Genomic DNA, 12877 nt, shown 5'->3' with positions numbered 1-12877 from the left:
AATGGTAAATCGCAGTGAGTTGTCGTTCCTTTGTAGGTGTCGCCACTTTACCCGGTCCATAAATATCCGGCGTACTCGGATTTTATCCTACTACAAACCAGGAAGTAAAGTTATATCTTTGTGATTTTTAACAAAAATTCTAAGTTTATAATGCCGAGTACGTGTTGTTGTGTACCAAATTGTCACAATAGAGGAGGGCATGAATTCCCAACCGAAAAAGACCGACGGGAGAAATGGATTGTAGCCATAAAAACGCCTCGATGTTGAAACAATGAAAAACTGGATACCATCGGCTTCAGCCGTTGTGTGCAAGTCGCATTTTAGGCCTGAAGATTACCTTCAGCAAACAAAAGACGGTATGTTTCGTTCATAAATTGTTAAAACATTTAGGAATAAACAAAAATTGGTACATTATACGTTCTGTTATGGTAAAATTGGATACAAATAATGATGTGTGTCAGTGGGTGGGGTAAAGCTGAAGGCTTGTGTTGCACAATGTGGGATATAATTTATAAGTTAATGGTTGACCTAGCTGTGACAACCTATATAAATATGATAAACCTTTCTACTATTTATAATGAATTGATCAGTATTATATGATGTTATACAAGTGATTTTTAATTTAGTGCAGCTGCTGATAAAACAAATTGATATTAGGGATAAACTATGCACCGGTCTCTCCCGGTCTATTTTGACCAGGGATATAGTATCATAATTCATATTTACTGGCCCTGTCAGTGCCGGTCTTAATTATTAAAATTGAATGAGACAGGGTGTTGATATGAAATATATTATTTTTCGCATGTAATGTATTTTGTTTCTGTTATTAATTGTTTATTTTTACATTTGTATATTACGGACAAGACAATAAAGTAAAACATGTAATACTATTCACCGAATTATGGGAATTACCGATAGGAGATGGTGAATGGTACATCCCCTGAAATTAATCATTTACCTTTTATTGTTATTTCAGTACTAGTCAAATTGATTAAATAAGATACATTATTTTTTTTATTTTTTACATACTGCTACTTTTTATTTTGTAGGAAGAAAACCCTGTCAACAGAAGCTCCTGTCATCTGCTGTTCCCACGCTATTTCAATGGACAAAACCAAAAACCCCATCAGATGTAAGTCGGAGTGAACGGCTGTGTGTGAGAGAAAGTCGGAAGAGGAAAAGAGAGTCTGATGTTGTCCGACATTTAGAAGCCGAATTTTCGCAGCCTTTAGATGTAATTGAAGAGATCGTACAACCCTCGGATGATGATAATATATATACTGCTGTTCCATTAAAGATGGTAAAAGATTGTGCTTCGCAAACAGTAGCAAAACCAATGTTTGATATTGATAACTTTGCAAATGACAATGAAGGAATTCTTTTCTACACAGGGTTAGAAAGTTACATGAAATTCATGTTTGTATTAAATACACTTGGGCCTGCAGCATACAATCTTAATTACTTATACCACCATGTCATATCTATCTCTGTGCAAAACCAATTTTTCATCACACTTATGAAACTAAGAAGGAATATGACACATTTTTGAACTTTCAAGACTGTTTAATATATCAGAGGGGAAGTGTTAAAAATGTAGTCTATACATGGATAACATTTTATGTCTAAACAGTGGCGTGAAATTAATATATATGGCCATCACGAAATTTAGTGCGCTACTTTTCTCCCTCAGACTTTAAGTCTAAATTTCCAACTAACACGTGTAGTTATTGATGGAACAGAGTGTCCTATAAAAAAAAACCAAAGGCCCCAAGAGCTCAACAGGCGACATATTCAACCTATAAGAACCGGAATACAGTAAAAACTTTAATTGGTGCTTCACCAGGAGGCGTAATAACATATATATCCCCCTTATATGGTGGATCAACAAGTGACAGACAAATTGTTGAACGTAGTTCTCTATTTACCATGTGTGATCCTGGAGATTCCATAATGGCAGACAAAGGATTCAATGTGCAAGATTTGTTTGCGCCTTATAATGTAACAATTAATGTGCCAACATTTTTCAAAAAAAAGAACAGAATGTCAGGAAAAATTGTTATAAAGGACCGCCAAATTTCCAGCAAAAGAGTACATATAGAACGCTTAATTGGCCTTGGAAAAACGTACAAAATTTTTGTTATCCAATGTTGGTACTGAATGCTAAGTCTCATCAGATATTATATTTGTGCCATGCTTTGCAATTTTAGAACCACGAATTATTTTCCACAAATGCATGAATTCAATTTTAGAAAGTTGAAGTTTGATTTTAAAGGCCCATTATGTCTCAGAAATTCTACACCGATATTTTTCTCAAAAACAATTTTTTTTTGTTTTTTTTTTTGATACAGTTTTCAAAGTTATACTCATTTGCATATATATTATCGCTTTCTTTTGTAACTATAGCTCTTTTGGCAATCGGTATAATTAAGAGAGTTAGTTACTTTGTCTGGATATCAAATACTTTTTTGTTTACATTTTCTTCCTTTATGACACATTACTACGTTCATGCTACTTTTTTAGTTGTTAAAATCTAGCATGCCCCTTAAACCATTATTCAAAGTTTACACTATAAAAACATGGAATTTATAAAAAAAAATATTGATTTCTGAGACATTATATGCCTTTAAGTTTAAGTCTGAAATTTAATGGCCTAATACCTTAAAAACATCAAAATTCTTCAATATTTTTTTTTGTTAGTGAGAACCTTGTGAATATAAATTTTTATACATTGTACATACATGTGTAAAAAATTTAACTTTTGCATGCACTTGAAATAATTTGACTAAAAATACATTTTGAAGCACTAAGTTTCAGACTAAGAAACATTTTTTATGTAACATGTTACTGTGAATATTTTTCATATTACAGACCTAAAATGTTTTTCAAAGAAAAAAATAAAATAAAAATTAGATGGAGTATCACAACATTTATTTTTTCTATAATTCTATGAGCAAAATATTTTTGATAGTTTTATAAATACATCACATGTATAAATCATTGACCATCAATACACTATGCATGTATTCTCTTACTATTATCAATAAAGTTTGATGTTTTCAGAAATCTTTTTAAGTGTCACCATTACTCAACATATGTTTTGTAAAATCGTTTTTCTAAAAAAGTGCTTCCTTGAAATACAAATCAAAAAAGGTTTTCAAGCCCTGTATCATTTTCATAATAAAATCTTCGTCACGAGGTACTTTAAAGTAAAACCATGTCAGTTATTGTGTAACAATAAACACACACTCTTCTGCCTCAGTACAAAGAAGTTGACCTTGAATTTGAAAAAAATAATCATGATTCTTATCTAAATAAAATCCAGATTCTTTGTCAGATTTCAGATAGGGCACAGTTACACTGTTAATTGGTTTATCTTTAGCAGAATAAGGACACTTCACTTCAACTATTTGTTTGTTATTTATAATGCCATCTGGTGAGCAGGACAAAAATGGAAGATCTCTGGCAACAACAATGCCACACATTTTAACTTCCTCTCCAGATTCTGTCATATATCTGGATATGGCCATTGTTTCATATTTAAGTCCATGTTTTAATGCTGGAGCAGTTATTTTGACTACATTCACCAATGAAGATGCTAGTTTTGTTTTGTCTGTTTTGTCAGAATTCAGAGCTTTCACAATGCGACCAAACATTGATGATGACAATCTCTTTGTTCTTTCATCATACCACTGAGGGTTTTTTACTCTGTCCTATGGTTCTCCTTTCAATTGCTTTTCTTTCTTCCAGTGTAATTTTGGTTACAAGAATACACTCTAAAAAATGATCTTCAGGGTTAACAATAAATAGTCATGGTCATGAGCGACAGCCAAGCTGTTAGCTGGTTCAAACAGTTGAAATATTGGCATCATTGATGAGCCAGCAACACTGAGACATGCGTTTCTAAAGTGGTCCTTGTAACCAGGATGGTTTCTAAATTGTGGAGGGCGTGGATCAAAGTCTAGTGATGTAAATTCATCTGCTCCTGGTAAATTTAACTGATTAGCCTTTAAAGGACTTCCAATGTATTTTTTTCACTTTTGAAAGGTCTGCAGCTTTTGTGTGCATGTTTCCTGTACATGTACTGTTTTTTATGTTGCAAATATGATACATGCATATAAGACTGTACATACATGTTTACAATGTGCATTTGGCCCCATTCCTGCAGCACACTCACACTGACTCTCAAGAATGTCCCCATTCCTTTTAAAAACAATATCCATTTTGTATGAAACACTTTTTTTCATCTCAGCCTGGCAACAGCTGTTAACATACAATTAACTGTCATCACTTGCAAGGCGGAAAAAATAGTAAAAACTTTTCATCATAAATTTTCTTTGTCAGTGCAATGTCGAAATTTTTGTCAAACGCTTCAAGATAGTCATTCACCTTTTCTAATATAATTGGACAGAATTTTGTGTCAGAATTAACATCTTTATAATTACTTTTCTCTGGAAGCGTAATATAATAATCAGGTGCAGATACATCAGATTGTCCAAAGTTCAAATTTCTTTCATAGGCTTCCAATCTGAAAAACACGAAAAAATAACGGTCAGTTTATCTATGGAAGTTAAATAAATAAGTTTACTACTTATTGTTAATTAATAACTCAAATATTATTCAATATTTAATCACAGTCATTTGATATTTTTCCGACGTTTAACGCAGTCTGTTCGAAAAGTCGTATCCCACCCACTTACTTACAAAACGAATTTCCATGGGATGCTGGATACATCGTTCATCATGATGCTTCTTTATCACAAATACATGAAAATTACTTTCAGAAAGTTTCATACACCTTTTAACATTACAAGAACAATGGTTTTAACGTGTATCGAATGTAAAATTTTATCAAAAAAAAAAATGCGATCGCCATCGAAGCTCGGCCGTGATGTTTTCCAAGAAAAATACACACCTTTCTACTAAATCTTTCTTTCTACCCGATTGTTTCGCATTTCTTTTCTTCAATTCCTTTTCCAATTCCGGAATTGTTAAGCTTCCAAACTTAGAATCCATAAGTGTACAAGTAGCGATCCAACATCGAGTAAATAACGGACATGTACATTCCAAGATGTTTACATTTCCAGGACCGGGTGTAAAGCGCACCTAGCGGCGAAACAGGGGAAGATAACCGACTGCGATTTGCCATTGGGAATTACCTTAGTGCTGCCGGGGTTAGTGTGACCGCAACAATAATTTCGCCCCAGATCGTCCCGAATCATCCCAGTAACTTACCGGGATGGTCCTGGACTCTGCCGGGAGTAAGTGAGACCGAAGCTTTACCAACTACGCTAAGGATTTTAAATATAAACCATTTAAACGAAAAAGATATTTACATTCATATCGATTTACAAGTATATCACGCTTACGAAATATACCGACTACAGGGACTACAGTGTCATATACAAGATGCCAGGTCAATGTTGTTGAACAATACAGTACGGATTCATTTTATGTGTAAACAAAAATTCTAAAAATTCGACTGAAAATGTAATGTTTCACATAAAGAATCGAATATAACCATTATTTTGCAGATAAATTGTAAATGCCCGTATGTTGAACTCGATTACGTGGTCGTCGGGATTGCACGTTAGCGAACATTTTGTCATGTGATCGAGCTTGACAAAATGTTCTCTTTTTGTAATTTTTTATATCAGACAAAAATGAACTGTCAAACATAAGTATGATTTTTATATGGTCTTACTAATTTATATATACACTTAAAAAAAGTTCTAACCGATCACTTTTTAAATTTTGATTACTTTATAACGGGTCAATAGATCCTTATAAAATTTTGCAGAGGTGATTTTTGTGTCATTTTCTACCGATTTGTGGAATGAAAAATAATTTAATACGGTTCCATGCACTCACGCGGGAGGCAGGGGGCGGTTTACACATTTCGGCACGAAATGATCGTGCAGAGCGTGGTGAGTATTAAATTTTACATTGCATAAATCCTTGTTAAGTGTACATGTATAAGTGAAAAAACATAAAACATGGCACGAATGTTGATGCAGGATCGTGCCGTAGCAGTTGGAATGTTGAATGCTGGAGCCTCTATCAGACAGGTGAGTGGCTGTTCATAAAAGTATTTTTTTTTTTTAAATATCGATAAAGTATTATTTAAATAGAAAAATGTTATAATTTTATTATTCTCAATGTGTTCATTCTCTTCGAAATAAAATAAAAGTCGGATCTATTTGTATTATTCTTTTTCATATATAAGCGAAAACTCAGGTAGATCGGTTAGAACTTTTGTTCAGTGTATATCAAATATCAAATATACCGGTATATGTGTCCAACTTTATTTGTCATCCAATGGAAACGCTGTATTTCTTCAAAATAATGAGTGTTAATTTTCATAGAAGAACAAAAGTCCATACTATGTATATGTTAGTGTTCATCCGAGCTGTTCTACAGAAATTAGAAACTTTGACGGGAGAATGTCACATATACTTAGTGTCAAGCTTTAATTGCGTTACGCTGACAATTGTTAATTTTTCGATATTTTAATTTATATCTCAAGTACCCATGACTGAAGATAATATACAGTTATGATAACTGTTTAACACTGTAAAATGGGACTTGGCCGCCGCGTCACTAAATAATTCTCCTAAACGTACAGTACATGTACACGGGGAGGAGGTATTCGAGAGATGGAGTTATTATGATAACTTGTCAAGGAGTTCTTGTGAGAACTGTCACGGAGTTCGTATGAAAACTATTGAATATACTGCTAAAACTCGTAAAAATCGTAATTTTCATCTCTAAATAGTGAGTTTTAGGTGCTACATCAAATGGTACATTTATCTGGAAAAAATATTTTCAGTCCCATCATGTCAAAAATCCTCAGTTGAGTCCCTTAAAGTGTATTTGCTTGATAAGTTTTTTTTTTCATTTTTGACTTATTATAACTGTTTTCTCAACGACCGACATTAATAAAGTATTAATTTAAAAAAGTTGTTCTGCACATTTGCATAATTATACTCTTAACAATTTTTAAAGAAGCGCATTATATCAGTACAGGAGAGACAACCCCTACAGCGAGCACAATATAGTATTTGCAATAGTTATGTTTTCTTAGTTATGATAAGTGTCCCCGTTTATCGTCGAGTATAGATTCTACAATCTTGCAGTGTAAACTAACACAACTACATGTATACATTTTTTTTGTATTCTTATTATTTTGCATTTAACGTCATGTAATTTTCTGTTGAAAGTAAATGCTTATTATTTTGTTAATATCGGTACGGAAGCTATCGAGGGACATTTATTACTCAAAACTTACTATTAATTACTAAATTCAAATTACTGTTTTTAATGATAAAATTGTATAGTACTCATAACTAGTCGCTCAGGAGGGTGTTACGGTTGTATAATTGCAAAATAATGTTGTTTACATAGAAATTGTTTACACGAAAACATCTCTACGGTGGCACAAAGGAGACATTTGTGCACTGTTATATATCTCGTGCGCACGTGATACTTTGTCGTAGCCACGAGTTATTTAGTCAGTCCTACGCATAAACCCAAGATTTCCAGTTTTCCCCCAAAATTTCATATCTCTGGCCAGTGATGAGCATTTAATTATAATTACATGGCTTGTCACAGTATCACTGATAGCAGCACACTAGAATGTTTTATGATCTTATCATGTTTCAAGAATGTATAGTTTTAGCTGGAGGATATAGAGAACATTTTAGATATAAGGAAAACTAAGATTTTCATAGATACATTCAATTGGAAATAAGTTAAAGACTAAAAAGACTGGATTACATTAATTAAAAAGAATTTTAATCACTTACAACTCACAATGACAGGGATACAGTGTTGGGATATATTAAAAAATTAATTTTAGAAACAAAAATATTGAATAGGTTTTTTATTTCTAAAATTTCTTTTTACACTTTCCCAACACTTGCACTAATGTATAATTACTTTCATGGTAAATGCATATCATGCCTCAGACATTTATATTATTTCTATTTTTTTCTTAAGGAGCAAAATAATGTTTAGTAATGATAATAAAAATAATGGGTTTAAAGCATTATTGATGCTTATCATTCATTTTGATTGAAAAGAAGCTCTGAAGTGAAAAAAAAAAATGTAAAAAAGGTGGCAAAATGTAACCAAAGTAGTATTTTGACTTCCATACAAAATACTAAATCACTTTAACTTTACCAATTGAAAAAGAGCAGATAATAGTAAAAAATTGATGACCTTTAAGTTATTGTTAGGAAACCATAACTGGACACGAAAAGTCACAATAGCTGCCAGAGGAGCCAGGACTCAGGACAAAGATAATACTCAGAAATATATGAATTTTCACTTAATCCCATGTTCAAAATTTAATGGAGATAATACTAAAATACAGGAGTTATAAATCTATTCGCACCTGATATAAGTGTTCAGAAACATATTTTTAAGTCCAAATTTAATGCGGAAAATTCTGAGTAAAAAAGGATGATGATTCTGAAAATATTGACGCTAGAGTTATGTAGCTTGTCATGTTATTGTTTAAAGTTAGAAGTAAATTCTTTCATAAATAAAGAAGTAAGAGCGAAATATAAATATATAAAAATAATATATAAAGAAGAGCTGTCACAGAACATGACAAATGCCCCTTAAGGATTCTAGTTATGAACCACCTATAACATGATAAGTGTGGTGGTAAAAATTGACAAAGTTCGAACCCCAGCTGAGTGACCTTTAAGTTAGAGAAAGAAACCTTGGTCTTGTTCACAACACATTGTCCATCTATGGTGACTTTATATATTTAAAAAAAAAATGAAACTTTCATGTATATGGAAGTTACAGAGCGAACACAACAAACATCATTTACAGTGTGGCAATACCACGTGACATTGACGTCATTTTCGGCATCATTTCCAAGACAAATGTTGCTCGATTCGGAACAGAAAATAGCCGTAAAAATTTTATTTCTGTACCAATTTCTTTGGGATATGCACCAGTCTACGGGGAAAAATATAAGCTTTCCACAGAATATTGGATCTTCGTCAGTTTATAAGCTGTTTTATCAAACACTTTGCATAACCTTGGAAGTTGCTTGTATTAGAGCGGGCTTCAGTTGCAAGCTATTTCGTTTTCTGGCGTTATCTGGTCTACGTCATGATTAAAAAGTCAGGTTTACATCAACCGGGAGTACGGAAGGCACAACTCTACCTAAATATGTTCATATTTTTATTATGAATGACATAAATCTTAAATTTTCTTCAATTGTCAATTCTGGCACCAGTTCCAAGTCGAAAAAAAGGACTACAGTTTAAAGCAGATTTTAGAATCCGTTGCAGATGCAAAGCAACATGCCTACCGTTCTCTTTCTACAATTTAGTTTTTCATTGTTGATCTTTCACAGAGAGATTGTGAAAAAACCGATTGTTCCTTAAAGCAATAACTCTTACTTGTATCGCAATAGTGCACGTCAAAACACGCAGATCGGAAGATAATATTTTGGTTTCGTTTTGAAGATGTTTAAAGTATTGCTCATTTTATTGTATGTAGTAAAATGTGTTTTATTCTATTTCACAATGGCGAAATTGATAAGAAATATATGTGCTCTCAGTGAGAGAAAGAGTTAAAAAACACTTTAAATTTGTATGCTATGGAAAGGGTTACACTTTAATAACGCGAGTGTTGTAAAGCTAAAGGTTTTTTTCAGTTTATTTTTGTAAAGAGTAACTGACAAACACTGACACTCGTGAATGTGACGAATAGGTTCTTCTGTCCTCAAAAGAGAGACTTTTAAAAGATATATATATTTTCTGGAATTGTTGTATAATAAATTTCTATAGAGTTTGATAAAAAAAAAACGAAATCACAATTTGAACTTTGCCGTGTAAATCTGATAGTATTGTTACTACAAGTTGCATTACTTGTGATTCTCTATTTATAAAAAAAGACCCAAAATAGCCATGAATAAGAACGAGAATGGACGCCATGTGGAGTAAACAAAGTAGAAAATAGTAAACAGATAAATGATTTTACAAACAAACAGCCATCGATCACAGTCAAATTTCTTGAAACAAAACATTCAAAAAGACGGAAATAACAATGATTATCAATAATTATATAAATATTTACATTAACATCTGTAATAGCAACATCGGCAAGAACAATGACTGGGGTCCATATGCCACTGATGCGTCCATTGAGTAATTGAATAGCTAACATAAGCTTAGTAAAATTACGATTACATTTGAAGAGTATATTTAATTTTTATCCTTCAACTGTCAAATGACTTACTCCTTTATTTACATATCAGATAATTCACTTATTTAGTATATGCGTCATGTTTATCATGTTTTAGATTTTAATGTGTGGTCCTTTTTTAAATCTTAAAATGCTACAAAAATCCTGTTGAGGACATCTGCAGGTCATGACGCGTGCAATAATCCATGCATTTACAGCCAATGACCACATAGATAAGAAATAGTCCCAAATAGCCCTATCGTTTTTATTCAGTTGAAAGAGACATTATTGTTAAAAAGTTCTACTCGATTTAAATGTTTTCAAACCATAAATATTCCGTTCCCTTCCTCTCTTTACAATGTATATTGGTGAGCTCTGTGATAAAGCTGTGTTTACTGATATAATTAACTAAATTTGTCAGATATGCAGTTTATCAACAGAAATAAATGCAATTATAAAATAGATAGTGTTTAATAGTGTGTTTAATAGTGTTCTTAAGTGAACGAAGTTATATCCAGTTCACGAAAAACGGTTACCGTGGGTATGAAAACAGGATGTAAAAATATTTTTTTATCAACGAGTTAAAAAGCTGAATCTATCATACTAAAACATTGCTACAGGTTCTTTATGCATGTATATAATTATATGGTTATACGTATAAATAACTCTTTAAGAAAAGAATAACCTTTGACTTTAAAATTGCCGCGTTGAGGCGTAACCCTTTTCACAGCATACAAATCGAAGTGATCCTGATTGTGCACGTTCATTGGACAGGCTAGCTAAGTTAATCCGAGCCTGCAACATTTTCAATTTTGCCGTTTCTGGTGATATTTAGGGTTTGTGTTATCAATTCCACGTTTAGTATTGCTACATGACACAAACATATTTTTCATAATCATTACCGTGAAAGAACAATGATTAAAGAGCAAATCAATTTCTTTACAAATACAGACAACAATTTTACGACTTTTAAAATCACTTATAGCGCAGCGAGAAAAATCTTTTAAATATTCATTTGTGTTAATGTAAATCGTATAGTAAATAAAATGTTTTTCATGGTTAACATAATTATAGAAAGATACCGGTAGGAATGTTGCTTTGCATTTGCAACGGATTCTAAAATCTGCTTTAAACTGTAGTCCTTTTTTTCGACTTGGAACTGGTGCCAGAATTGACAATTGAAGAAAAATGTAAGATTTATGTCATTCATAATAAAAATATGAATATATTTAGGCAGAGTTTTGCCTTCCGTACTCCCGGTTAATGTAAACCTGACTTTTTAATCATGACGTAGACCAGATAACGCCAGAAAACGAAATAGCTTGCAACTGAAGCCCGCTCTAATACAAGCAACTTCCAAGGTTATGCAAAGTGTTTGATAAAACGGCTTATAAACTGACGAAGATCCAATATTCTGTGGAAAGCTTATATTTTTCCCCGTAGACTGGTGCATATCCCAAAGAAATTGGTACAGAAATAAAATATTTACGGCTATTTTCTTTTCCGAATCGAGCAATATTTGTCTTGGAAATGATGCCGAAAATGACGTCATAGTCACGTGGTATTGCCACACTGATTTATATGTCTTAAGGGCAACACATCATACATTTATGATAATTTCATATGTGAAATAAAACATATTATCCTTTCATGCATATTAGTTTCAGAGCATACACGGCCATCTCTGCCTATTTGTATATTAACATCAAAATTGAAAGTTTGAACCCCCACAGTGACCTTGACATTAGTCGTAAGAAACCGAGCCTTGTTCGCGACACACCATGCATCTATGGTTATTTCATATATGAAAGAAAAAATAAAATCCTTTCATGCATATAATATAGAGAAATACAGAAGTTTCAGAGCGGACAGAACCACCACCTTTTATATTTATATAACATAAAAAATGACAAAGTTTAAACCCCAACAATGACCTTGACCTTAGTCGTAGTAACCCGAGTCTTGTTTGCGACACCCTTCGGGGGCATAATAAACATCTAAGTTCAAAGGGGAAATAATTCTGGAAATATTCATGCTAGAGCTATGAATATTGTCACACATGTATAAGGAACATATATTTTAAGTTAGAAGTAGATACCTTAAGAAATAAAGAAGTTAGTAAAAAGTAACATAATTATTTTGAGGAAAAAAATGAGTTCATGGGGAAATATTCTGGAAAAATATTGGTGCTTAAGTGAACAACATTGTCACATATGATGTAGTTGTTGGTAAGGTACACATATTTGAAAATTTAGGTCAATCCCTTATGATGAAATGAAGCATAGAGTAAAAAATAACATTATTTTATGGAAAATTATATGTTCAAAGGGAAATTGTTCTGTAAATACTTTTTTTTTTTAGTTTAACACCTTATCGCATGATGTGTATGATGATAAGATATACATGTGTACATACAGATGTATAATGAAAATTAATGACCCTTTGGGGCAGGCCAATTTTTATCCCAGGGCTTTGATCGGAATAAACTTGATAGACACTCAGTATAAGATGTTTCATGCCAAATATCTAAGCACTAGCTCTTTGGATTTTTTAAAAGAAAGGTTTATATTTTTTTTTGGTTGCTATGGCAATAAAAGTTCTGCATGGGATTTTATTCTTTGAACACCTTTGGTAGAGCTTTATGCAAGGTACACTCCTGCAAAGTTTTAAC

At 32.5% G+C, this 12877-nt stretch overlaps 1 protein-coding gene and 1 pseudogene across 1 annotated transcript; one reads left to right on the top strand and one right to left on the bottom strand.

The window, feature by feature from the left end:
- Positions 1–2157, top strand: LOC132722864 (uncharacterized; annotated as a pseudogene).
- A 1998-nt stretch (positions 2158–4155) lies between these two features.
- LOC132722856 (uncharacterized) lies at positions 4156–5077 on the bottom strand. The gene is made up of 2 exons (XM_060707440.1): positions 4913–5077; positions 4156–4525 (listed from the first exon to the last, which is right to left on the bottom strand). Exons 1-2 carry the CDS (start codon positions 5011–5013, stop codon positions 4285–4287), a joined length of 342 nt encoding a protein of 113 aa, XP_060563423.1. The 5' UTR covers positions 5014–5077; the 3' UTR covers positions 4156–4284.
- Between the last annotated feature and the right edge of the window lie 7800 nt (positions 5078–12877).

This window comes from Ruditapes philippinarum, unplaced genomic scaffold, assembly GCF_026571515.1.
Source record: "Ruditapes philippinarum isolate M1 unplaced genomic scaffold, ASM2657151v2 ctg490_1_1_1_1, whole genome shotgun sequence".
Taxonomy (NCBI): Eukaryota; Metazoa; Mollusca; class Bivalvia; order Venerida; family Veneridae; genus Ruditapes; species Ruditapes philippinarum.
This window is presented reverse-complemented; position numbering and strand designations above follow the sequence as displayed.

Bases quoted from the DNA above. Each gene is read 5' to 3' on its own strand.
- LOC132722856 (XM_060707440.1), bottom strand. From the start codon at position 5,013: ATGGATTCTAAGTTTGGAAGCTTAACAATTCCGGAATTGGAAAAGGAA. The intron at 4,526-4,912 runs GTGTGTATTTTT...CGTGTTTTTCAG, and splicing joins AAGAAAGATTTAGTAGAAAG to ATTGGAAGCCTATGAAAGAA.